This window comes from Acipenser ruthenus, chromosome 29 (genome assembly GCF_902713425.1).
Source record: "Acipenser ruthenus chromosome 29, fAciRut3.2 maternal haplotype, whole genome shotgun sequence".
In the NCBI taxonomy this organism is placed as follows: Eukaryota; Metazoa; Chordata; class Actinopteri; order Acipenseriformes; family Acipenseridae; genus Acipenser; species Acipenser ruthenus.
Genome location: NC_081217.1, coordinates 9,324,136 through 9,349,988, shown reverse-complemented (window position 1 = coordinate 9,349,988; position 25,853 = coordinate 9,324,136). Strand labels below are relative to the sequence as shown.

At 39.5% G+C, this 25,853-nt stretch overlaps 1 protein-coding gene, 1 long non-coding RNA gene and 7 other non-coding genes across 11 annotated transcripts; all 9 read right to left on the bottom strand.

The window, feature by feature from the left end:
• Positions 1-518: 518 nt before the first annotated feature.
• Positions 519-6,529, bottom strand: LOC131702146 (somatomedin-B and thrombospondin type-1 domain-containing protein-like). Its single transcript, XM_059004253.1, has 5 exons — positions 6,008-6,529; positions 4,941-5,135; positions 3,805-3,883; positions 2,339-2,515; positions 519-1,992 (listed from the first exon to the last, which is right to left on the bottom strand). The coding sequence occupies exons 1-5, from the start codon at positions 6,264-6,266 to the stop codon at positions 1,875-1,877; spliced, it is 828 nt and encodes a 275-aa protein (XP_058860236.1). The 5' UTR covers positions 6,267-6,529; the 3' UTR covers positions 519-1,874.
• A 12,794-nt stretch (positions 6,530-19,323) lies between these two features.
• Positions 19,324-22,787, bottom strand: LOC117424731 (uncharacterized). 3 transcript variants are annotated; one of them, XR_009309308.1, is made up of 8 exons: positions 22,710-22,787; positions 21,995-22,071; positions 21,523-21,621; positions 21,163-21,253; positions 20,852-20,928; positions 20,394-20,491; positions 20,082-20,156; positions 19,324-19,499 (listed from the first exon to the last, which is right to left on the bottom strand). It is a non-coding gene; the product is annotated as an uncharacterized LOC117424731 (long non-coding RNA). The 3 variants fall into 3 exon arrangements; XR_009309309.1 differs by having other exon boundaries at positions 22,725-22,786; XR_009309310.1 differs by having other exon boundaries at positions 22,730-22,752.
• On the bottom strand, positions 19,787-19,878 carry LOC131702291 (small nucleolar SNORD12/SNORD106). Its single transcript, XR_009309438.1, has one exon. It is a non-coding gene; the product is annotated as a small nucleolar SNORD12/SNORD106 (small nucleolar RNA).
• Positions 20,234-20,325, bottom strand: LOC131702292 (small nucleolar SNORD12/SNORD106). The gene has a single exon (XR_009309439.1). It is a non-coding gene; the product is annotated as a small nucleolar SNORD12/SNORD106 (small nucleolar RNA).
• On the bottom strand, positions 20,570-20,661 carry LOC131702289 (small nucleolar SNORD12/SNORD106). The gene has a single exon (XR_009309436.1). It is a non-coding gene; the product is annotated as a small nucleolar SNORD12/SNORD106 (small nucleolar RNA).
• LOC117434669 (small nucleolar SNORD12/SNORD106) lies at positions 20,991-21,082 on the bottom strand. Its single transcript, XR_004549090.2, has one exon. It is a non-coding gene; the product is annotated as a small nucleolar SNORD12/SNORD106 (small nucleolar RNA).
• Positions 21,356-21,447, bottom strand: LOC131702293 (small nucleolar SNORD12/SNORD106). The gene has a single exon (XR_009309440.1). It is a non-coding gene; the product is annotated as a small nucleolar SNORD12/SNORD106 (small nucleolar RNA).
• On the bottom strand, positions 21,694-21,785 carry LOC117434663 (small nucleolar SNORD12/SNORD106). The gene has a single exon (XR_004549089.1). It is a non-coding gene; the product is annotated as a small nucleolar SNORD12/SNORD106 (small nucleolar RNA).
• Positions 22,138-22,229, bottom strand: LOC117434687 (small nucleolar SNORD12/SNORD106). The gene has a single exon (XR_004549093.2). It is a non-coding gene; the product is annotated as a small nucleolar SNORD12/SNORD106 (small nucleolar RNA).
• Positions 22,788-25,853: the final 3,066 nt, after the last annotated feature.

The following is a 25,853-nucleotide window of genomic DNA, read 5'->3' as shown; positions in this document are numbered from 1 at the left end:
TTCGGGTGAGACATAATTGTAAATGACTTTGCAGCTGATGCATAGTTCACACCCTAGTCTCTGTAAGTCGCCTTGGATAAAGGCGTCTGCTAAATAAACTAATAATAATAATAATAATAATAATAATAATAAAACTAGAATTCTGAAATGTAATTGCAACTACAGACCAGTAGAGGTCAGGGTATTCATCCACTGTGTGCTACTTGTATCTCCCAGGAAGTTACTGCAGTGTCTGTTCCACAAAACAAAGCGCTATGCCAAGAGTCTGGAGTAGACAACCAATAATAATAATAATAATAATGTGTAGGTTTTCTGTTATGCTTTAGCCATCTAAATAAAGCAAAAGATGTGATGTGCAGCACAGATGGTAAACCTAGTATAGGCTACGGTAAGAATTCTCGTTATTTGCTAAATGATTGTAAAGGTAATACCATACAATCTGTGTGCATGTGTAGTCGTACTAGAAAACGTGTTTAAACATGTTTAAAAAAAAAACAAAAAACTTTGTACCAACTTAATCTGGTTTACAAGTACTTTAATAACTAATCCAATTTCGAACACAACACACACACGTGTACAAGTTTGCCAGCTCTCAAATTGTTATATAAATGTCCTGGTAAAACATCACTGTGTCTAACATAATCATAGAATTCTAACATTTTAGGGCACAGAATGGTTCACTCATTTTACATAAAAAAGGTATATTGATTTGAATACTATAAGGACACTGTGTATATATATTTAAAAGGCACTTTCTGGTACTCTTCAGTATTTTCGATATAATGCAATCTTGAATTGCAGTGAAGCCGTGGGTTTGTACAAAGGAGTAATGGTAGCAGAAGGACAGCTCCAATGGTAGGATTCTACTATTGGTAGAATGGTAAACTATTTTGAAGAGTATTAACAATGGAAAGATGACAATACAGACTGGGGGTCTAAAGGACCACAGCAAAACCTCATCGCAATATCCACTGTGAAAAACACTGCTCGCTCTTGTCTAGAAAGGCCTGCTCTACCACAAACAATTCCTGCCCTCATTCTTTACTTTGCAATGTGAAACGCACATCAATAACAGAGCTCAGTGTTTTATTTCTCCTTCTCTCCTGGGCAGCACGTTAATATGTTACAGATTGATACAGAGCCCCTTGCAGTGTTTACAGGAGTCACATTCCCTGTCCTGTATGTGTGCAGTCCGTGTTGCGGCAATACATTTTACAATGTAATCCTGATAGTCTTCCACACTCCTAAATGAGCTGGGGTATTTCGAAACTCCGCGAGAGAGAGAGGAATTTCTCACACAAGCATGGTGTATCTAGATCATGCACCCTGATCCTCAAAAGCCCATTGATTTCTATCAGAGCACCAGCATTGTTACAGGAGGGGCAGGATACACTACAATGCTCATGAGACAATTTCTCTCTCCTGGCAAACGATTCACAGTGAAAGTTGAGAAATATATTCCCCAGGTGACTTCTGAGCACCACGCTGCCTGAATCTGAAAGAAAATCATGAGAAATATATTGCTGTGTTACAGAGCACAAGGGATACAGCAAGGAGTTTCTAAAAAACACTGCAGGGTGTTCAGGAACACAACTCCATTTAAAAACACACACCCTTTTCAGAGTGTCCTGTCCTTCACTGAGGGAGCTCAATTTGCCACACAGTCATTTCATTTCTCAGGTAGAAATATTAGAGTATTGTGATAAAACAGTGGATTTATAACCAAACAATGGATCTAATACCATCTTCTTGACATGCCTTCTCTCCATGTGGCTTGGGGTGTATCACACACAGTTGGAGCCCCATTCAGAATTGTTCCTGTGCTAATTGGTGAAAGCGTGTGACCTGCCCCGAGTCTCAGCGAGAGCTCCGGTTCAGATGAACAGGAAGCTGTGCACGGTGGGGCAGGTGCAGGACGCCAGTCTTCGAATGCGCTTCCATGTTCCTCGACAGCGCGGGGCACCTACAGCCTGCCACTGGAGAAACTGATTCCTGCAGGGAACAAAGGGACGCTGTGAACAGAGTGTAATCATCACAGACTTGCACAGTCACAGAGAAAAGTACTGCCACCCTACACTTATTAAACCATGTTACAAGGTCACACATTTAGTAAACTTTTATTAGAAAGTGGTTTAACAAAAAGCAAAACACTGTACACGATTTCTATTCATTTAAAAATAATATCTATATAAAGTTGTAACTAACAGATTCCTTTTTCAAAGTAATTTCCCATGTGTACAGTATGTGTCTGAATGCTTCCCAATGCCTCTGTCTCTCTGTGCTGTGTGGCAGTGCCGCTCTGGCTTTGCAATAGGGCTCATTAGGATAGTAAGCTCACTTCTTCGCATCCTGTCCATCCCCATAGCACTGCTGGTGCCCGGAGCTGAGCGCTGGGGGCTGGCACTCCACACAGACAGTGTGCCCCTCCCTCAGGTACTGCATCCAGCGTGTGTGCGGACTACTGGTGTGGAGACAGCCAGGAGTGAGAAACATCAGCTGAAACTCTACACAGTACCTGCACAAACAAACCAGGGGTTAGTGCATAGAAACATGAAGCCCCCTTACAGAATCACAATGTATACTGCAATACACAGAGAGATATTGGGTTATATAGACAGTGAACTGGTGAAAAGCACTTGTCTTATGTATCGTACATATTTAACATAGTATAATTGTGCAAAGCTAGCAAGAATAAGCAACAACAGCACCTCCTTATGACAAGCTTTTTGAATGATATAAAAGCTCCCTCTCTAGAACTGTTAGCTGTCACAGTGAGGAGAGGAGAGACCGGGAGAATTCGTACTGCAGAGAGCTACTGGAAGTGCATTGATTAAACCCGATTTCACTGCACCAAAACTGGACAAGCTGTTAACTGGTATCAGGCAATTAATATGCATTTTTAAAAATACGATCAAGTGCAGAAAGTTAATTTGTTTAGCTTCATGAAACCAGGGGCCATTTATTAGCAGAATATATTGTGTTAAATAAGTGCTCCTTTAACTATTGTGGAATTGCTTTGGAATAACTTGAACATGTACAGTAGTGAACAATGGAACTGTTATTATATTCAATACAACAATTATATACAAGAAAATATGTTTGTACTTTACTTAGGTGACCATAAACTACTTATTTAAATGTCTCTTCTTCAATCTTAGGGTTCAAGCCTACATAGTTTAATACAATGGTTTCCGATGGGATAACTAAGACAATACAGTATTAGGAATAATGTCCACCCACCTGTGCATATGAGGCTGTAGCACTAGCACCAGTGAATTATCAGTGTCACCAGAAACACAGACATAATTACAGCCCTATATGTACAGATCTGCTGTGGATTACTTGTTATAATACATGGTGACATAACAGAAATTGTAAAACTAGAAGTGTTTATTTTTAACAATTGAAAAAAGAAGTGTTGGGAACAACACTGGAAAACAGAATTTTAGACTTCACTATCATCAGTCTACGCTGCATATCATCCCACGGGGGGCATGTGTCCGAGGTTATTTCTTACTAAATTCATGTGGATTGGTTGTGTTCATGCACTGGTGGTAGGGTTTGTTTTTTAAAATGGAGGATAGCAGCTTTCTCATCAACCGCATACACACGGGTCTCGTACTGCCAACACCATGTACAATAAAACTGTAAATAAAAGATCACAATTATGCTCATATCAGGTTTTTTTTTTAAAGTTATGTCTCAACCCTAAAATTCTAGGTGATGCAAAACTTTTGTCCCTGAAAAACCAGTGTGGTTCTTACAAGAAGGCAGTGTGAAGCTGGGGCACAGTCTGCCACTCACCCGGACATCTCCTGCTCCGTGGACACGTCTCTCTTTCTCCTGGCGTTCCCATAACCCCCTGTCGTTATCAGCGCTGGGACTGCAGGGCATCACAAAGAAACAACACAAATCAGACACCACAAGCTTGGACTGCAGCCATCACCTACACAAAACAGGCCAGCACCAATGCCCCTGCATTTTCATTGCTGGCATCAAATCAATGTCTACAACCCACTTCTGTGTATTAAAACCATTGCAGCGCTAACGGTAGCAGAATGCGACGAATTTGAAGGCGAGAAGTTTGGGTACAGACAAAAAGAAGCAGACTCCTGTAAAGACATTAGAAATGAGGTTGTCATGTTACAACCTGTTCCTCATTACTCTGTGACTCAAGTGAAGTGCTTTGTCACATGTTACACCGAGTCTCTGTATGCTTGAAACAATGCAGCGCTGGGTGGAAATGTTTTTAAAGCACTGGTTACTACACCTTTAAGTGGCAGCTGCCAACAGTTAAACGAGCGCACTGAAATCTTTGAAATCACAGATTAGCCCTGGAATTCCTTTTGTTAATCTATCTTCAAAAGGAGAACATGTTTCCTAGTAAAACTGAATTTATTGGCTGACCTTCCAGTCGGACACTCAGGGTCGTTCCCAAGCTGTGCTGAGCACTTAGTACCATGGCAATAAAACAGAGGCTGGGGATCATTCTCCAAGCAGACAACCTCCAGCATTAAAAAGGAAACCCTCTCCACCATACACAGAGTGCAAAAGCAGTGGAGATACTGAAATAACAGCAGTATATGAACTGCCTGTGCCGACAATGTACAATAAATAACAAAAACATTTTAAACACATTACTTTGCAAAGCGGAGGGAGGACAAACACACCACTGTTTTAGATCTTACAATTTCACCTGGCAGCCTATTCCATGCATTTATACCTCTCTGTGTAAAAATGTGCTTCCTACCTCCTGTTCTAAACTTACTTTTCCTCAGCTTCCATTTATGCGCTCTTGTTCTTTGTGCTAAACATTTCTGATTTTAAAGACTTCAGTCAAGTCCCCAGCAGCCATGGGGATAGCAATGTGAAGACTTGTTAGAGGGTCGTGTCATGAGGGTCACATTTCAGTTTGATCCAGTATCATGAAGTGTACTCACCGAAGGACTGCCTGCACTCCTCTCTCCGGCGACTCCAGTACTCTGCACAGCCAGCGTATTCCTGCATGTGGGGGCAAGGCGCCCCCCCGTTCTGCGGCTCCCGGACCACCTGCCTCCTCCGCACACGGAACGTAGCTTTACAGGGCTCCGCACAGCCAGACCACGCACTCCATTCACTGACCTCACAGGACACCGCTGTCAGGCAAAACAGACAGAGCCATTGCAGTGAACCCACAGTCTGACTGGAGCGAGAGGCACTACAGCACAGCGTTAAGAGTGCATTCACATTGCCTTTGATACCTCTTTCATGGGCCAACTTAAAGGATTCACGCAGCTTTAAACCTTAGCTGTAGTTCACTAAACCTTTTTCAACGGTTTGAGAGAGGACTAGTAGTTTATTCTCATTTTTCAAAGCTTTGTTTGAGCTAATTTTACAAACAAAAACATTCCTAAAACAGGCCTTAAATTTTAGTAAATAGGGACTATACATAATGTGCAATATAGAATTGTAATTTAGTTAGGAGAAAATGCTATTATAAGTATAATTGTAAAATGCTGTGGGAGAATGTCAGGGTAAATGTTAATAATCTGTTAAAATAATAGGATATTTCAACCCCCTTTTCTCACCTTAATATTACCAAGCACTGGCTCCCATTTTATTGTGCTGAAGATTGTTTATTCATATTAAATCAGTTATAAAAATGACTGTGTTAATCAAAACACAATAGTGACTAACTTAAAGGGGTAAGTAGGCCTGTCCAGGAGGTTAAACACAATCTGAATTATTAAATGAGTAATCTAGAACATCAGTGCAAAGGTCCCAGCAACGGATACCGACGAAGTTCAGGGCACAGTGCTGTATATTCTACCTGGGACACGCTGTAATCCCCATATAAAATCAATAAACATTTAATACATTTTACAGTTTTATTAGATGTAATATTATGTACAGTTTTTTTTTTTTTAAACGTATGATATCCATATCTATTTGTATGTGTTTTTATTATTTTTATTTGGGCTCATATTAACTTTTTTTTATTTGCACAAAGTGTTCAGAAGAGTCTTACCTGGACAAGCATGCGGGTAATCATGACAGCAGTCCAGCGTGGCTGCGCACGCCTGATCGCAGTAGCAGCTCCCGTGAGACCTGTCGGGTCTCCATCCCTCGCTGACGCAGGTGTGGTCTCTACCTGCGCAACACAGTCCCAAATCCACACACCCGCCCTCGCTTCGGGAGGCGAGCAGAAAGAACCCGACACACACGAGCAAAAACGTACTGCCCACAAACTTCATCGTGGTGGTAATGAGATAAAAGATCACCACCATCTAAATACAAAATCCAGACTGCGATGAGAAAAATCCACTAAAATAGAAGGAATCCCGCACACTCACCGCTGTCACTGCTGATTGTCTTTTAACCAAAGCCCTTCGACGTTTAAACGGGTATGACGCTTTCCAAACGCCCTGCTCCGCACTGGGCAGGTCTGTACACCAAACTAGACAGTGCCCTGCATGTATCACGCATATTCATTTAGTTTCACTCCGTCTGACCTTTCGCCCTGCCGCTGTCAATTGCTGTTGTTAAAGAGACAGCACGCCTTTGATTTAAATGCAACACATACACATCCATATCCATATCCATATACATGTACATATACATATATACATATACATATACAGCAGTGTGCACCTTTATAAGAACACCTCAAGATTTGTTATTTATTACATCCTTTATATACCTGCATGAAAACCTCAGGGTGTGAGAATTTCAATTTCGGTCAGTAATCTGTGATATAGAAACAATATGTGTGAAAATATTAGACCACTTTTGCTTTAATTACTCATTTTAAACAACTTCAAAAAAGTGTCAAGAAGTTTGATTTCATATGCACAACAAATGAAAACAACAGAAGCAATGGAGTGTTTAGATAAATGTGCACATTACTCTCTCTCTCTCTCTCTCTATCTGTTATTTTTCTTCTTGATCCTGTCTTTCTCTGTAATATATGTTAAACTCAAATATGATTCATAGCGACTGTTTACTGTTCTTCCACGTTTAACCTTTGTACTTGACTTATCAGAAACCAGACTACTTTGGAATCGAAACAAGTTCGATTGGATCCGATTTGACGTGCGTTAAAAATTACAATGGCAAATGAAAAACGACTAGGAAGACACGTGGGTTCTTGCAGTACAACAAAAGGGAACAAATCCAACAAAGATTACAAAGAATTTGAAAAAAGGAGACATATGCATTGCCGTGGACTTGAAAGTATTATAAAACTTGAAATTATGAACTGACAGCATACATAAACACGTGGATTGTGTGCAGTACAGGTTATTATAAGCATATACTTTGTATTTCAATTGTAGTCGAGGAAGTAAAGAAACAATGGCCTAACCTGGAGACACATATCAGAGAAAGATGCGTGACAGGGCAAGAGCGGTCAGAGCTTAACAGTCAGAAAAGAGGGGCAGCACATGAAAGTGATGGAAAGTATTTTCGGTAGCTCATTGCCAGCTTCCCAACTTTTAGATATATTTATTACAGGAGCGAGTGTTTGAAAAATGTTTTATTGATGTTATTGTTATTATGTATTGCGTAACAACATTATTGCAGATCGAGTATAAACATAACGTCTTAACTTCCATCAGCGTTTGCTGATCATTAAGTTTATACTACATTTAACATTTTTTTGTGTTAAAAGTTATGTAAGAATGAACAGAATCGAATATATTTTGTATTAAAATACCGAAACTAGCTATATTTACTACAAAGCCTTCACTGCACATCAGCGCTCTGATGTACGATATTAACGCATCTAGTGTGTAAAGGATTGACGCGCGACTTTTTTCGGATGAGGAATGATAAATGACGGAACGGATCCAGTGTTCAGGCCTCACCTAAGTTTTTAACTGATCAAATAAACAATGAAACCACCAGACACTGCTGCTTATTTTATGTTGTTAAAAAAAGTTGGACTTACCAAATATGTGCATGCGCAAGACCCTATCAGTGCACTGTTGCCAAGCTGACAGTAAATATTGGCAGCGCCTGCTGTTATAAGTGTCAAATAATGGTTGTGGCCATATTGGAGTAACAAAACAAACATTTCACGCCAGTTTATAACTAACTTGCCCATAGAATGACCTGCATATGTGGTTCTGGTTTTATTTTCAGTTATTTGTGGGGTGGGGAGGGTAGATTTGTACTGAAGTTCAAGCTTGCTATTAAGACCAGCCACAGGAAGCAACACAAATTTCTCAATAGGGGGGAGGTGTGACTAGGTTTATGGTATTTATATTATCAGATGAATACAGCTGGACTTAAAAAAGCTATTAGTTCGGCCAATTTACTAAGTCTTTATTTTATGCAACAACAAAAAACCTGTTTGACACTGTGGGCAATAATCCTTACACAATCAGTGCACTAGAGCGGCCATTTTGAAAAGACCTTTGAAACAGAGATTAAAGTTATAAGTGTAAAAAGTTGTCAGGATGTTGACAATGAAAATAAAAATTACAGGTATGTTATTTAAACAGTTGTAGCAACATTTGGGGACATGCAACGCTATATTTTTCAGAATCCCGCTACTTCTCTTTAAGGTACAAGGCACATTATAGGAAAAACAGCACAAGAATCAACTAAAGTACTCAAAAACAACGATGTGCAGAATGGACAAATTCTACAAAATGAACAGAAAATGATTTTAACGAATTAATTAAAACCCCAGTAATTTCATTTAACCAGGAGTAATTATTTAGAAAAAGTTTTAAAAAAATATGCAATTGTGTTTGTTATCATGTTCTATTCTACTGTCACGTTACATCGAAGAAGAAGAATCATCATAGAGGCTTCTCAGTTTCAGTCTGAAAAACAAAGAGAAACAAGTTTAGTTTGCTTTTCACACTCTCCAAACCCTGGCGGTATTTACACTTCAAAGCTATACAATCGGCACACAGAGAGCCCTCTTAATACGTGTTTGAAAACTTCAAGGATGAAGCACAATAGAGATCGTTGAGTGGGTGTGAAAAAACAACACTATCAAAAAGCATGAGATAAATGGACATAATTAAAAACACATCGAGGGTCAAGCACTAGATATGAAGGAGACACAGAGTCCCACACAGGACAATGACCTCCAGCAGGGCACTTTCACCCAGATTAAACTCACTTTCCAATACCAGCATTTGCATTGCTCACAGTCCACAAAGATCTCCTTTATGCATTGTGAATAATATATTTTAAACAGCAACTGGGTTGAAAATATGATCTTATCTAACACATTCTCTATGTGTATCATTTTTTAGTCATCTCATCTCGGTCACTTTTTAAAACTTTAAAACACCCCTGTGGCCTCAATAGAGCTCTCAGAATCACGTCTAACCTCTAAGTGCATGTGGTACCCCAGAGTGTAACCATTAACCTGTCCCCCTGCAACACTCTGCCAATAGTGAATGGAATAAATATTGCATTTGTTTTCTATAGGATTATTCTTGATTTATTTCTAACACCCAGTAAGGACAGTGTTTCTGGGGGACAGGTTAATGGTTACACTCGGGTGTTCCAAATGTACTTGGAGGTCAGACATGATTCTGAGAGCCCTGTTTAGGTCCAAGGGGTGCTTTAAACTTGTAAGTTTTTACATTTTGAAAATCAGAAGAAATATGACATACTTTAGGAAAAGTGAATCTGTACAGGGAAAGATCTATCTTAGAAAGGAGTAGTTAATGTGTGACACATTTACCTAACACTGCTTCTCTGATCTATAACCCTGCCTCTACAGAGTGATACGGTTCATGTTTGGAACATCTTTTAAAAGCTCAGAGAAATCCAAAATGGTTCTGCAGTAGCGTTGTGTAGATTAGGGGTGTTTTCTCATGGTTGTAAAAGGACGGCTCTTTCTAAACAGTTGGGGAGCAAATTCCTCCACATTCAAAGTCAATAGTTTTTTTTTACTGTGTCCTTTTTATGATCTTTGTAATTGCTCTGTGTGTGATTGCTCAAATAGTGTGTTTTGTTTATACAGTATCACAGATGTATGATGCTGTAGAGTCACCATAGACATCTAACCAAGTCTACATATTAAACTCTCGCCAGTAGTTGACTAATATATATTATGAGTTATAGAATATGAGGCCTTGTTTCTATGGCATTGTAGACAAAGGCTGATCTTTGAACCTGGATAAAGGGTGCACTCTTCAGTCCCTATATAAATCCTGTGTAGGCCAGCTTGTTTTAACCTCTTTTTTTCTTCTTCCATTTTTTTTAATGTGAGCACCATCTTTAAACAACTTCAGTATCCTGTTAGCACTCTGAGATGTGAGATGACTATTCAGAGGTAATATAGTTTAAGGATGGCGCTCGCATTACAAAAATGGATGTAAAGTAAACTGATCAAAAGTGGTTTCGATTCACATAGGAAAAAATAAGAAGAATGTGGCAATAGACAAGCTCATTTCTGCAAATATACCCTATTATAATTTAATTAAAGATGAAACAATTTCATAGAAAACATTTCATTGGTTAATTTAAAATAATATAATTTGCAACTTAAATTAAGAACCCATCAATGAATGGAGTGTACCTACAATCATATGTTGATAAGGACATTTTTTACATCACCCAAACAGTGATCTTACATATACATTTTATTTTGCAAGCTGTACAATGTCGCTGGTCTGTGGGTTTTGTCAATTAACTCAGCTGTGCTGCTCATAAGGCAGAACCTTATAAGGGAGTTGAACAAGACTGACCTGGTGGCTCTGCTGTGCAGTTAAAGATAGGGCTGCAGTGATGACAGAGAAAGCTCCTAGAATTATCAGGGATTGCCTGTATCAGCTGTAAGGACACACTTCTACACTTTACAAAACAGAGTAAACACAGGCTTCTGAGAGAGACAGCAACCCCACTGCAAAATCAAATGCAGCACGATAGTGGGGCAAGGCATTATCTTTTAACGTCTGCCTTAGATTACTTAGTGTCAGGTTGGGGGTCTAAATTTAACTCTAAAGAAAACAACGGGACACCATAAAAATATCACCCTGAAACCTAGTCAAACCATCAACCCCTTTTGGTAATTTTTCCTATGCACTTACCATGTTTTAACATGTGTTACCCTTTCTCTCTGGGCTTTACCATGCTTTCACCATGTTGGAATACACTTTGGCAACACAATGGATTTGTAACCAGTATTGCACAGTAGCACTGATACAGTAGCACTGTCTGGTACTGCTGTGGTGGTATGGATTACCAGCCAGTGTGTATTGGGGTGTACCATTGTGATCCCATTGCTGTGTCCAATGCTGTACTGTTGTACCAATGCAGCATCATTTCATTGCCCCTCTGTACAGCACCCTTGCTATTTAATAATATTAGTGCTTAACATAAACAGGCCTCATGTCAGCTGCTGCCCAGATGTACTCTGAAAGCCTGATTCTCACCGTATGGAAGAGTGGGGTCACCTAAGAGTTAACATCTGGACAACACCTGCTGCACTGTAAAATGCGTTTATATGCATAGCTAACCCTATTTTTATAAACAGCGGCAGATCCAAATCCTGACATCCTATTAGAATTTATAATCCAGATTGTTCGTGCACCTTATTTTGCTAAACGTTTATTGATTGGTTATTAATAATTCTGACCTAGGAAGGAAACACCAGCAGGGTTAATGCAGAGTTAAGGGATATTAAGATCCTTTACTGTTAATATCATTACAATAGCCCCACTTCCCACATGTTCTCCTAGGTTGCTGTCTCCTCTGTATTGCATGTATTTGCGTTCTCGTTGCTTGCTGAACATATTTAATTTCTTCTAAATTTCTTAGTTGAACAAGGCTTGAAAAAGAACTGCCTTTGTCTGCCATTCGAACGCCAAGTCAGTCATTACCTGAAACTGCTGTGGTTCAACATTGATTGAAGTTTCTAGTTCTCGACCAAACAAAATCCTACCTTTCCTCTAAATCTACATGGAAGTCATTGGCAAATAAAGTGGAAACCTCCATTCTATTAATACATCCACCCTGTTGTATTTGACTAACCTTACCTTACCGTGACATTAGTTGTTGAGTATCCCATCCAGTCATTAAAGCAAACAAACTCATTTTAAACTTCCTCCTACATGCTAAATAAAGCAAAGCCAGCCCGCCTTGGCTGCGCACACTGACGCATCTTTGTAAATTCATTAGAAGGTGGCTTTTTACATTTTTGACAGTGTGTTCACCACTTTAAACACCCCCGGAATTTGAATACATTATTTTTCATATTTGTATTATTGATTTTTAAACTATATTCACTGCAACATGGACCCAGATATTTAAAAAAAGTACATAGTGTGGTTTGAATGGATTAAAGCACTGGTTGATTTCAAACCCTCCACTCTTTAGCTCTGTATTAATAGGCTGGGGTTTGCACACTGAGATGATATATAGACCCACTTATTACTCATTATATATATGTATTAGGTTGTCAAAAAATCATGTTTATACATTTTATAGTGACAGTATTAAGATCTGATCACTTTACAGATCATGGATGCTGTTGCATTGTGGGAAAAAAATACACTCGGGGCTAGCGATTCAGACTCCCTTCCCCCTTAAATGTTAATTATTAGCATTAATAAATCATTTTGTTGTGTAACAGTTAGAGGCCACCTACAGTCCTGTCACCCCCCCTCAAACTGATCAGGAGTTCAGCTTTCAGGTGCCTGGCTAAAACAGCTATTTATTTATGCAGTTTAGACAGAAAAAACTAAGCTGCAGCTGCCTCGTCCAAAGAACCAAAGCTTTGTCATTTTCTTAGCTAGCAACATTATCACACTCCGCTACATTTATTTTTGTTTAAGACGTTTTTTTTTCTTATACCAGTGCTTTGATTCAAGATTTGCAGATATTTCACATGCAACACTCTAGAGTCTAGAATTGTAAAAGTTGCTGCAGCTTCCTGCTGTCTATTCATTTCCTGTGCTGTAGGTTAGGATCACTCCAGTGGTTCGTCCAAAACATATATCCAGAAACATTTGAATGACAATGAAATTATCTGGCACATACAGTTATTTTGGTGTGCCTTCCACAGATTAAATACAATTGAATGGGCATATTTGTACTGTAGGATGCACCACTGGGATTGTGTTACAGCTGTGAGTTTCTATTTAATATGTGTCCACTTAGGCTAGATTGACCTCTGAATTAAAGTTAGTGGACACTATTCTTCAGCGTCTTGCCTGACTCAAGTGTCCCATAAATACATACATGTGTGAAGCAGCCGTTTGTATAAAACCTAATGACTAGGCATGTCCACCAAAAGCATACAGAAATTCAGAAGCGCTTTTTAAAAATGTGTTTAGACTATTTAAATGCAAATGATTACATGCGATTTGATTTGCTGCTCTTGTGTTGCGATGGTAAATGTTTTTCTGATACATAAACCTAACCAAATTGAGCTTTACTGGACAAGAGGTTCACTAGATATAGGTAACTGTACTCTCCACAGGGATATGCGAAGGCAAGACAGCAGCTGTGCTTTCAGTTATAACGCTTGTTGTTTTAGACTGCATGCCTGCCTCCGTAGTTCTACCCAAGCAAGTGAAAAGTGTGGATTAATTTGATTAGAGACACTGGCATTCATGCAGCAATTACAATGGGAGGGGTGGGTGATGGACTGAGTGCTGTAAGACCCCCTCTTTCAAAAGATTCCCAGACCTTTCAAGCTAAACAATCTGTTCACGCCCTGCTCTGCACTGTCTGGTGTGTGCGTATCACACTGCAAACACTGCCCCAGCCAGCGAGTGATTTAGCAGCTCCTCATGGCAATGGTTCAGCAAATGCAATTGTATAGGTGTACTGTATGAACTACATTTTGAAACACTATTAACTCATTGTAAGACGAGGCAGATTTTTACAGCATCCTGTTATTTGAATATCTTTTGCTATTTCCTATGACATATTGTGAAGTGCATATTTTAAACACAACACTGTAGATGAAAAGTTTCTCAACCTTTTTCGTAACAGCACCCCCTAAGGATCAGCGGAGTTTAGTCATCAACCCCTTGCCACAGAAAAGAACAAAGATTAAGAATTATTGCCGATTAACAATGTCGTTTAATTAACATCAATTATTAATTACATTTAATTCCACTAGTTCTGAGAATTACAGAGAAATAATTCATAAAACGAAGAAATGATTAAACCCCGGTCACTGGTATAATCTCTGCTTGCGTCATTGTGTGGATAACAATAAGAATAAACTGTGAAATTTAGACATGTACCATGGCAACAGGCATAAATGGAATGGCTGCTTCGTTCTGATTGGACCATATTGAATTTGCATGACAAACCGGATAGCACAACTGGCAGTGACATGCGTAGCAACACACATTACTGAGTCACTGGCACATTGTGTGAAATAAAAGTGTCCTTAAAATTTTAAATAAGAAGGAAACACAACGCCCCACCTTTGGCTTCAGAACATCCGGTATCGCCCCCTTTGGCTTCAGAATGCCCGGTATCGCCCCCTTTGGCTTCAGAACGCCCGGTATCGCCCCCTTTGGCTTCAGAACGCCTGGTATCCCCCAGTTTTAGATGCCTAAGAGGTGCTGAAGGACAACAAATGAATGTATAAAGTGCCAGGGTCCGTTTCAGGGGTGTTTTACGAGGCGAAGGCCCACACATACTTGTTCTAAAAGATTTGTTTATTGGTATTAAGATGGAAGTATTTATACAAGCTGTCTGCAGAGTGGAGTCTTTCCTTGGTAAGTTTCTGTAGCCATCACCTTTGGGATTAGACCTGGTCATATACCCTAATTACTTTGTCAGTCACAACTACAGTCCACTTTCGAACTACAGCAATCCATTAGATCAACATGCTTCCCACAACAGCAAAGCAGGTTTCTTTCAATAAAAAAAGCATTGTCATACCTCGCTGGTGAAGAACCACATGGGAAACAATCTCTCTTGTGTATTCGCCAGTACAAAACAGCAGTGAAAACATTTGAGAAAGAAAAGAACAAGCACTGTGGGTATTGTTTGAATATGCTAATAAACAATGAAAGGAAAGTCAACAGGAGACTTAAGGTCATTTTTCTGTCAGTAAAACATATGTGGGAAATGATTTTAGACAGAATTCAATGCACTGCCAAATAATCTCTCTGTAATGATATTTTTTTATATAGAAAACGGAAAGTGTGAAAATGGTTCTGTATATAACCAGAGAGTCAATCCATAACATCTCATTGGAAAAATAACCAGACATATTCTGAGACTGGAAAATAAATGCAAAATGAATGGGAAGGGCTACAGTTGTTCTGTCTAGTAGTAAATGGATAAAACATGGGCTACAGCTTGGATTGATTGTTAATATGGGAATATTACCATACTCAGCAGTACCAAGTCCTACAGTGTATGCAATGCAAAGGGCTTTCATGGTATTATACATAATTGTTATGTTAATTTGGGTTTTGCAGGTTTCAAACGTTTATAACTGGAAGTGCTGTGCTTTTTTAGCAGGCAAAGCAAGGTGCTTGAGTGAGAGTCTGCAGTGTGTCCTGAATGTGGGTCAGTTATCTAGGCTGCTGACCATGAGTCTGGTAGCTTGACATTGGACTACAGTTTTAGGATTGCAATTGAGAGTAACAATGCTTTAAGAAATGGACACAAATGTTAAAATCCATTAACTTTGTATGTTTATTGGTAATCATTCAATGTGCTTCTTTTACCTGGGATCATTTGTAGTAATAATGTGAAGCTGACCATCGCTCTCCTTGTTCAGCATTATGATGCTAGCAGATCCATTCCAGATGTTACTACATTCTCAATCAGTGCCCTGCTGGATGTATATTGTAGCTAAACTCCACTATTGACAGTGTTATGTCAGGTGTTGCCATGTTTAATAAGTTCATATTAATCTTGACCCCAGAGCATGATAAACATGACTGGAATAAATTCATTGGGACTGACACTGCACAGTCCCTGCCTTTCTAAGCAGCCTGGGTATTAGTTATGTATTATCTAATACAACAGGCCAATGGCGAGGTTAGTGTTGTCATGTAACATGGCAGAAAACAATAATGCAAAACCTACTGGCATAAGCCGTTGTCCAATAGATACCCTTTTATGGTAACACTTAGTAAGCCTGTTTATCAGATAGGCAGTTCGGCGGCCAATCGCCTTGCAGGAGTGTTTGACAGTTCTGTCACTGTGCCAGGAGTACAGTCTGTTCCCATGGCAACAAGTGCTGTTGACCGAACAAATTGGTCAAATTGTTTCATTCAACTCTCAGGATTTTCAGACAATGTTCTCTTTGTGTCCGCAAGTAGTAAACATTCTTGCTTTGAAATGTTGAAGAGAAATGACTTTTGGAGCCGCAAGCACTATTCTTTGCTGTGTCAAAGTAAAAAGGGAGAAGCAGGTGATTATCTGAGCTACAAGTAAAATGACTATAGATAACGATGTAGTAAAGGGTACTGCAATGGACTTCCAGTGCGTATTGATTCATAAAATGTTGCCTCATACCACTGTAGCATCACTTGTATTTCCCCTGACACAGAAACAATTGGCATGTGGGGACATTAACATCATTAGGCACAGCAAGATGAATTGCCAACTGTTGTGTTTAAAAACAGTCAAATGGGATGTAAAAATAACTCTATTGTCATGCATGAAATACCCAGTCTTTATAACTGCAAACTCAAAAACTGAAATGGCCACCTCGTAGAAATCAGAGATCACACACATTCCTCTCACCTGCTGCTGGTATCCAAACACGTCCCTGTATTATCACAGCTCCAGGAAAGGGTTTGAAAGCGACACAGTGAAGCTGTGATAGTGGGCTTGTATTATCACAGCTCCAGGAAAGGGTTTGAAAGCGACACGGTGAAGCTGTGACAGTGGGCTTGTATTATCACAGCTCCAGGAAAGGGTTTGAAAGCGACACAGTGAAGCTGTGACGGTGGGCTTGTATTATCCCAGCTCCAGGAAAGGGTTTGAAAGCGACACGGTGAAGCTGTGACAGTGGGCTTGTATTATCCCAGCTCCAGGAAAGGGTTTGAAAGCGACACGGTGAAGCTGTGACAGTGGGCTTGTATTATCACAGCTCCAGGAAAGGGTTTGAAAGCGACACAGTGAAGCTGTGACGGTGGGCTTGTATTATCCCAGCTCCAGGAAAGGGTTTGAAAGCGACACGGTGAAGCTGTGACAGTGGGCTTGTTTGTCTATTGATACGTTGCGCTTCAAAAGCTTTGGTTCACATTACAACACCACTTCGTTGCTGGTGTGATTCTATTACAAAAGACCCAAACTGACTCCCATAAATAATGTGGAACACTGTACTGTAATATTAGCACAAAGGCAGTTACAATGTTGTGAGTAACGCTATATAAAACTAGTTTAGAACAATTGCAATGCTCCTGACTTCAATTAATTTGTTCCTTGCCAGTTTAATTTCTTTGCCTTTGCTTCAAAACCTAAATAACATAAGGTAAAGCTCAGTGAATAGGGCCTAACATCTCATTCACCAGCATGATAAAAAGGATGAGTATTCCTTGACTTGCTAGCCAATATTCTCCAGTACTATGTGCATACAGCACCCCCTACAGTTTGCATTCCTACTGTACAGGTGTGGAATTGTTTTTTCATTCGATTTAAAGGGGCCCAATTCAGACTACCGCATAGTGATTTTATCAAAGGTTAATATAAATATATAGGAACCTGTTTATAGAATAAGGTAGAATACTGGACAGCAATATACAACCTTCAACCCTTTGATTCCCAAATAAATGTAAGTTTTATTATCCTGTCTAACAATAAAACTGCAAACTGCACAGAGCTGTAAAGATAAATCTGGCTTACGGAGTTCTGGCAGGGTAAACAATTAAAAAATGAAGCCTGTAGAACTAAATGTTATTGGCCTTGGTTATTAACCCATTTTTAAGTAGGTTTGCTAGTTAGCTGGTTTGTGTTCTCATCACTAACTGCAGTTTCTAGCAAAGCAGCCAATAACACACAAACACATTACTGAATACTAAGTAATAAAAGAATTGAAATGTACCTTGTGTAATTGGTCAGTCGGATACAGACGCCACCGTTTTATCAATCGTTTTGTTTTTAGCTTAATGTTTTTAAGAAGCGTTTCTTTTTGTCGTTTTGCAGTGTCAGAGAGCTACGTTACAAAGGCTTTTTTATATTATTAATAGCAAGCTAGCTGCGAACAGTTATGAAACAAAGTGTCCCTTTAACAGTACACACCACATTTTCAATTCCCAATCCTGTAAGGAACGCAAGTCACATTACAAACTCAATCCAGATCAAGGCATAGTAACAGTGTCAAAAACTACTAGACATTTTAGACAAACAATGCACATTCTTCAGCAGCTTTCCAAACAAAGCTGTGTGCAGAGATTGGTCTGGCACTGCCCATTCCCTTGCTATGCTTGGACTGCTTTAAAGCAGGCTTCCACAGTTCCAATTCGAGGCAGATGTGCACTCTGGGAAGTTTTCCATAATATATTTATTGGTTTCATGAAAATGTTTAGGGTGTCGCGTTAAATAATTCCTCACTATTAGACTACCGGCCCTTAGGCAGATCAACTCTTACACGATTGAATGCTCTAAACACACCTGGGCTGCCTTTGGTGTGATCCAGCCTTTGGGAAATACTATTGAAATTGTGATGACAATGACGGGTAGGATACGGTTTTATAATTATATCTATACAAAAAAATATCATACTTTTCCTTTATATTTGCTCTCATTATGTGGGCAATATTGAAGTTGTATTTGTGGTTTCTTTAATGTTGTCTAATTTTAGTTCAGCTAAACTCAGTTGGTGCAGATCCAAGTTCAACACAGCATTTGATTCTCATGTAATTCTGCAACCTTCAAAGAACATGTACTCACTTTGCTTGCACTGCAATTAAATACAAACTTTAACCAAATCTGACAGGACATATTGTTAACAGAAAGCAGAGTTCAACAAAGATGACACAGTGTAGCGGGTTCCCCTCCAATGCAGTTACCCCATACACATGAACGCCATTAAGAGGCCAGCAAATTAACTGAAAGGCAGGGGGCAAACTATGACCCCAATCCGCTGTGCATTATAGAGTAGTGTATACTTGCTATATCTTCCCTGCACAGTTGTAGCATGCTACCGTGTAATACACTACTGATTTTTCTAAGCTAGTTAAGAACAGAAGCACTTTTTTGGAATAGCCTACCAGGTGAAGCAGTAGGATCCAACACCGAGAACATTCAGTGCTTTTAAATTAGCACCCCTCCACCCAGTAGGGGAAAATTGAGTACCAACAAGGGACACTCCTCGATGGGCAGAACGGCCTCTCATTCTTAATCTTCTATTCTTACAGTGTCAAAAGAAACAGAACATGCGGCAAAGGTATACTTATTACTTTATTGTATAATACTGGTAGCAATATCCGAGCCAAAACAATGGCATGACAGCCAGGTTGATACAACTCGAGATCCATCAATAAAACAAAGCAGGCAGCTTGACACTTTCTTTTGAAGACCGTCTCCATTTCAGTTTTCATATCTGCCCCAGCATTCCCCTGAAACAAGGAAAAAAGTTTCATATTTACCAGCAAAATAGTGATCTACAACTGGAACAAACTAAATCACACACAACAGTCTTAAACAGAAGTGACAACTTGTACTAGCAACTACTTGCTGCAAAACTTGTACTGAAAGACTTAACATGTATTGTACTTGTTTAAAAATATTTACAGTAACCCCAATGAGAAAGGGAAGTTCCAGTTAACTATCTGAAGTAAAAAGATGTTTCAGTAGCAATCATAGCATGCACAAGTATTACACTTCACACAAGGTTTTAAATGCTTCTGGTGCATCAGACAAAGTTTGGCTAAAGTACCGAACAGTCAACATTGTCGATCTGCTGGGGAAAAAAGTTCAGTCATCACCGACACCAGAAACAGACAGCTAGTCATGCACATCTTAACATTTCAGCTATGAAGTGAAATAATTAATTTACCATTAGATTATAGGTTAAAACTGGACATTTATCTTTAAGAAACCAAGTAGACAAAGTGTTTCATCTGGTGCCTTCACAGATTTATACAGATAATAGGAACATGCCAATACGTTTATCCATCTAGCCTTCATTTTGTACTTACATCATTAGTATTTTTACACCGGTGTATTGCCAGTGGCCAGTTCTGCTGCCTTTTGCTAGTTGCACACAAGCACCCCTGCAAATAAACACAGTTAGTACTTTTGATGTCAGGAAGCCGTACTGCACACACATTCTAAGGCCTTTTTAATTGCCACTGGTGCATCAGACAAAGTTTGGCTAAAGTACCGAACAGTCAACATTGTCGATCTGCTGGGGAAAAAAGTTCAGTCATCACTGACACCAGCAACAAAGCCAGTTCTGTGCAATTCTTATACTGCAGCGTATAAAAATGTAAGCCAGTTTAAATACTTACATCATTAATACTTCAGCTGTATCCCCAATATTAATTGAAGGCACCAATGATCCTTTACCATGGCATTTCTTACATGCAGCTCTGCTCCACTGACACACCTGCAAGCAGTATTATATACATAGTTACCATTTTTTGTTTTTAAATGCTATACTACATAGACACTGCAATGCCATGCTGCTGGTGCATCAGACAAAGTTTGGCTAAAGTACCGAACAGTCAACATTGTCGATCTGCTGGGGAAAAAAGTTCAGTCATCACTGACACCAGCAACAGACAGCTAGTCATTGTGCAAAGGTTCTCAGTAAAGTTAAATTGTGGCTACATAGGTTATTATGAACCTGAAGGCTATTGCAGGATTTAATAAATACATTTTGGTGGCATATAACAAATACCATTTAATTGTAGTAAAGCTTGGTTTGCCTTGCAGCTCTTAGGAACCTAGTTTCAAATATACTTACATAGTTAGGTCTTCTGCTGCATTTTGCCACGGCCTGGAGTTGTGTGCAATTGTGATGCAGAACACAAAATCAGCACCCTGCAAGAAGCAATACTATTAAATTTGAAACTACACTTTACACACAAACAATGTTGATTTTTTCTGGTGCATCAGACAAAGTTTGGCTAAAGTACCGAACAGTCAACATTGTCGATCTGCTGGGGAAAAAAGTTCAGTCATCATTGACACCAGAACCAAATCTTAAACAAACGCTGCAAGACATATTCCATTTAGACACAGTCTGAAACATTATCCAGTTTCAGATGTACTTACGTCATGAATACTTTATCCAACTTTTGATCAGTTAGCCATGGTCTACTCTGCCTTTAGCACTGGATCTCAGATTACACCAGCAATAAGCACCCTACAGGAACAATAAATCCTGTTAGGAACCATGCAACACACAGCAGAGTGAAACATCTTCAGATATATACAATGTTTTAAAGCTGTGCCAATACTGTTTGTTTCTGGTGAATCAGACAAAGTTTGGCTAAAGTACCGAACAGTCAACATTGTCGATCTGCTGGGGAAAAAAGTTCAGTCATCATTGACACCAGAAATAAAGCCAGTTATGTGCAATTCTTATACTGCACTGCAGCATATAGAAATGTAACCCAGTTTAAATATACTTACATCATTAATACTTCAGCTGTATCACAATATTAAAATTGAAGGCACCAATGATCCTTCACCATGGCATTTCTTACATGCAGCTCTGCTCCACTGACACACCTGCAAGCAGTATTACATATGTAGTTACCATCTGTTTTTAAATGCCATACTACACATAGACACTGCAATGCTTCTGGTGAATCAGACAAAGTTTGGCTAAAGTACCTAACAGTCAACATTGTCGATCTGCTGGGGAAAAAAGTTCAGTCATCATTGACACCAGAAACAGACAGCTAGTCATTGTGCAAAGGTTCTCAGTAAAGTCTAAAATTGTGACTACACAGGTTATTATGAACCTGAAGGCTATTACAGGATTTAATAAATCATTTCAGTGGCACTTACACTTGGCCATGTAACATTACGGTAGCTTCAATCGTAGTAAAAGCTTGGTTTGCCTTAGGGCTCTTAGGAACCTAGTTTCAAATATACTTACATAGTTAGGCCTGCTGCTTCATTTTGCCATGGCCTGGAGTTCTGTTCTGCATCCTGACTGCGCACACAACCAGCCCCCTGCAAGAAACAATACTATTACATTTAAAACCACACACACACACACACACACACACTTTTGATTGTTATGGTGCATCAGACAAAGTTTGGCTAAAGTACCGAACAGTCAACATTGTCGATCTGCTGGGGAAAAAAGTTCAGTCATCATTGACACCAGCAACAAGGATAGGTGTGCCATGTCCGCACAGATATTTCATTTAAAATGCAATTACAATGGTACTAATGTAACCACAATGCCTTAAGAACACAGGATGCAACAAGGACAAAGTAAATCACTTAGTATTAGAGCATTGTAACCAGCCACGTGTCCCACCAGAACCAAGGCCCGTACCACTAGCCTAACAAACGAGTGCAAAATACGAATATTTACTTATTACTTTTACTACAGTATATTTAATACACGCTCAAAGTCATACAAAAAGCAAAAATAAATACAAATAAAATGCACAAAAATAACATTCCCAAAGTATTCCCACCATAGTTAATGTATTCCATCGGTAAGTAGAACCTTATATCGATTAAGTAAACAATTACTTGATTACGCGCTGGCAAATGCAGGTACCAAACTATATTAAATGCTGCTATTAGTTTGCGAAACTTGTTAATAAAAGATTACAAAGGATGCTACTTCTGCTTACCAAGTTAGCTCTTACCTCACCTGCAGCGAAAAACCAAATGGAGACCAACCGACCGTACTGTCTCCAGAAATACATGGCACTTAACTACTGCGCAAGTGCGACAAAACAATTGAGTTGCGCTCTGGGAGTTGTAGTTTTCTGTCTCTGCATCAAACGCCACAACTTGGTTTAATATTCATGTTATTAGTATTTATTTCTTAGCAGACGCCCTTATCCAGGGCGATTTCCAAGATATCATATTATTTGTTTATTTATTTATTTATTTTTGCATACAATTACCCATTTATACAGTTGGGTTTTTACTGGAGCAATCTAGGTAAAGTACCTTGCTCAAGGGTACAGCAGCAGTGTCCCCCACCTGGGATTGAACCCACAACCCTCCCGTCAAGAGTCCAGAGCCCTAACCACTACTCCACACTGCTACCCGGTTATCATTATGTTATCATAAGGGATGAAATTAGTTAGATAAATGTATAATGTTATCAAAGAACAGCATGTGTAGCAAGATATACAAATGAAACACTATTGGTATCACACGGTTTTTATCACACATATCAAAGCAAAAGGATATTTTAGTCAAATACTGGTGCCCTGCCACTACATCAGTCGTCAACATAAGTGATGTTAGTTTGCTGTTTTTTAGCTGGCCGTATCGTTTCAAGAGCTGGTTAAACTGGTCCAAGAAACAGGTCCATTAAAAAAAATCCCTTTATTGCACAGTTCTAGTAAAGTCGACTATGCTAAATGACTTGTTGTACACATTCTAAAGGGATTTGTGTACTCCGGTAGCACTGTACAATGGCAGTAAATATTTGTTTCAATTCCCAATTCTTAGCTCACCGGCGCTTCCTGTAATGATCAACAAGGTAATTCATTTTGTTTTACATATACTAAACACTTTTATATAAGGTATTATCACATAAATATATATTTGTAGATTACAGCAGGAAAAAAAGCCTTTGACTCATGTCTGTTTAACCATGAGATCAACCGCGGATATATTGTGACAATCGCCAGCAGCCTGGGACTCGTGAGCACTGGTTGTGTGGAGGGTTGTGTAAACCTTTAATAATACTCAGTGAACAGATTACTCGTGCATGTTGGTTCATATATGCGCTGGGCTGTTTCAATGGGTGCATTCTTTTGTCTCTACTGGTAGAACTGGTAGTTTGTCGCTAGCACAATGACAACTGACGTCACGTTGACCTCTCTAGTGCTCTTCCAGGCTAAAAGCCTGTAGGGCAGAGGAGTTCTAGAAGAGGAGGAGGAGTGACAAAGCAGAAGAGGCTAAACAATACATCCACTGTCTTTGGAGCTTTTGGTGATCAGCGATCTCAACTCTTTCAGCACTAAGTTACTTTACAGAAAGACTACCGTGGATAATTAATACAATAGACTTAGTTTCTTATTCTGCAAAATAAATACAAATTATACTGAATGTACAGATCTTAAAATACTGAACAACCCAAGTCATTAAATCTAGCACAAAGGCCAGGACCGGAGGACACATTTGGAAGTGGAGACAGGACAGAGTGGTTGGTGTACAGGGTGGGGTGCCAAGCCATGTTGTTGGTGCTTCTGGATGAGGTCCTGAGATTAATCAACTTCTAGGAACCAGAGCACCCGATACGCATACCAGCGTCAGTGACACACTGTCGCTGGAGGTGAAAAGCGCTCAGTGCCTACTGGCACTGGTGTATAAGACCTGTAACATGTTAAACCAGCGCTCAGTGCCGCGTATCGGGTGACCAGATGAGCATTAATTGGCCGAATGGCCTCCTCTCAGTCGGAACTTTTCTTATGCTCTTATAAGTATTTTACATTAGCTTACTGGTCTGCCCATTCTAACCCTTAGACAATGGTTTCATTCTAAACAGTAAGCCCTGCTTCTACCCGTTTCACAATCGGCACTTGCAGTCTGGTGATGATCAGACTCTTGGAGAGTGGCAGGGGAGAAGGTATTGTAGGAGAGCCTGCTGTAACTGTTGCTATAAAACCTTGCGTCACTCTGAACTCTACTAATACCTGATGTAACTACACCTTGTTTGACAATTTCTGAAGCTTTCTCTTTGCGTTTACCAAGCAGCCTCTTGCCGTGGGAAGCCAATGTGGAATCGTACAAGTGCATGCATCCGTTTATAGAGAAGAGGGCTCGTACTGCGAACAGCGTTACAGAGAAGAGTACCTGTCACTAAATATCCAACACACACCTCTTCTCAGTACAGCACAAGCTATACAGCAATCGGTTTAATTTAGGGTTACCCATCATATTTGTTGTTGATAAGCTTCATGTAATCTCATATATATATATATATATATATATATATATATATATATATATATATATACAGACGTGCTCAAATTTGTTGGTACCCCTCCACAAAAAACAAAGAATGCACAGTTTTCTCTGAAATAACTTGAAACTGACAAAAGTAATTGGCATCCACCATTGTTTATTCCATATTTAATATAAATCAGACTTTGCTTTTGATTTTTTATTCAACATAATATTATAAATAATAAAACAAATGAAAATGGCATGGACAAAAATGATGGGACCACTAACCTAATATTTGTTGCACAACCTTTAGAGGCAATCACTGCAATCAAACGTTTTCTGTAGCTCTCAATGAGACTTCTGCACCTGTTAACAGGTAGTTTGGCCCAGTTTTCCTGAGCAAACTGCTCCAGCTGTCTCAGGTTTGATGGGTGCCTTCTCCAGACTGCAAGTTTCAGCTCTTTCCATAGATGTTCGATAGGATTCAGATCAGGACTCGTAGAAGGCCACTTCAGAATAGTCCAATGTTTTGTTCTTATCCATTCTTGGGTGCTTTTAGCTGTGTGTTTTGGGTCATTATCCTGTTGGAGGACCCATGACCTGCGACTGAGACAGAGCTTTCTGACACTGGGCAGTACGTTTCGCTCCAGAATGCCTTGATAGTCTTGAGATTTCATTGTGCCCTGTACAGATTCAAGGCACCCTGTGCCAGGCGCAGCAAAGCAGCCCCAAAACATAACCGAGCCTCCTCCATGTTTCACTGTAGGTATGGTGTTCTTTTCTTTGAAAGCTTCATTTTTTTTGTCTGTGAACATAGAGCTGATGTGACTTGCCAAAAAGCTCCAGTTTTGACTCATCTGTCCAAA

Bases quoted from the DNA above. Each gene is read 5' to 3' on its own strand.
- LOC131702146 (XM_059004253.1), bottom strand. From the start codon at position 6,266: ATGGTGGTGATCTTTTATCTCATTACCACCACGATGAAGTTTGTGGGC. The intron at 5,136-6,007 runs GTAAGACTCTTC...TTTGCCTGACAG, and splicing joins TTACCCGCATGCTTGTCCAG to CGGTGTCCTGTGAGGTCAGT. The intron at 1,993-2,338 runs GTGAGCTTACTA...TGTTCCCTGCAG, and splicing joins GATGGACAGGATGCGAAGAA to GAATCAGTTTCTCCAGTGGC.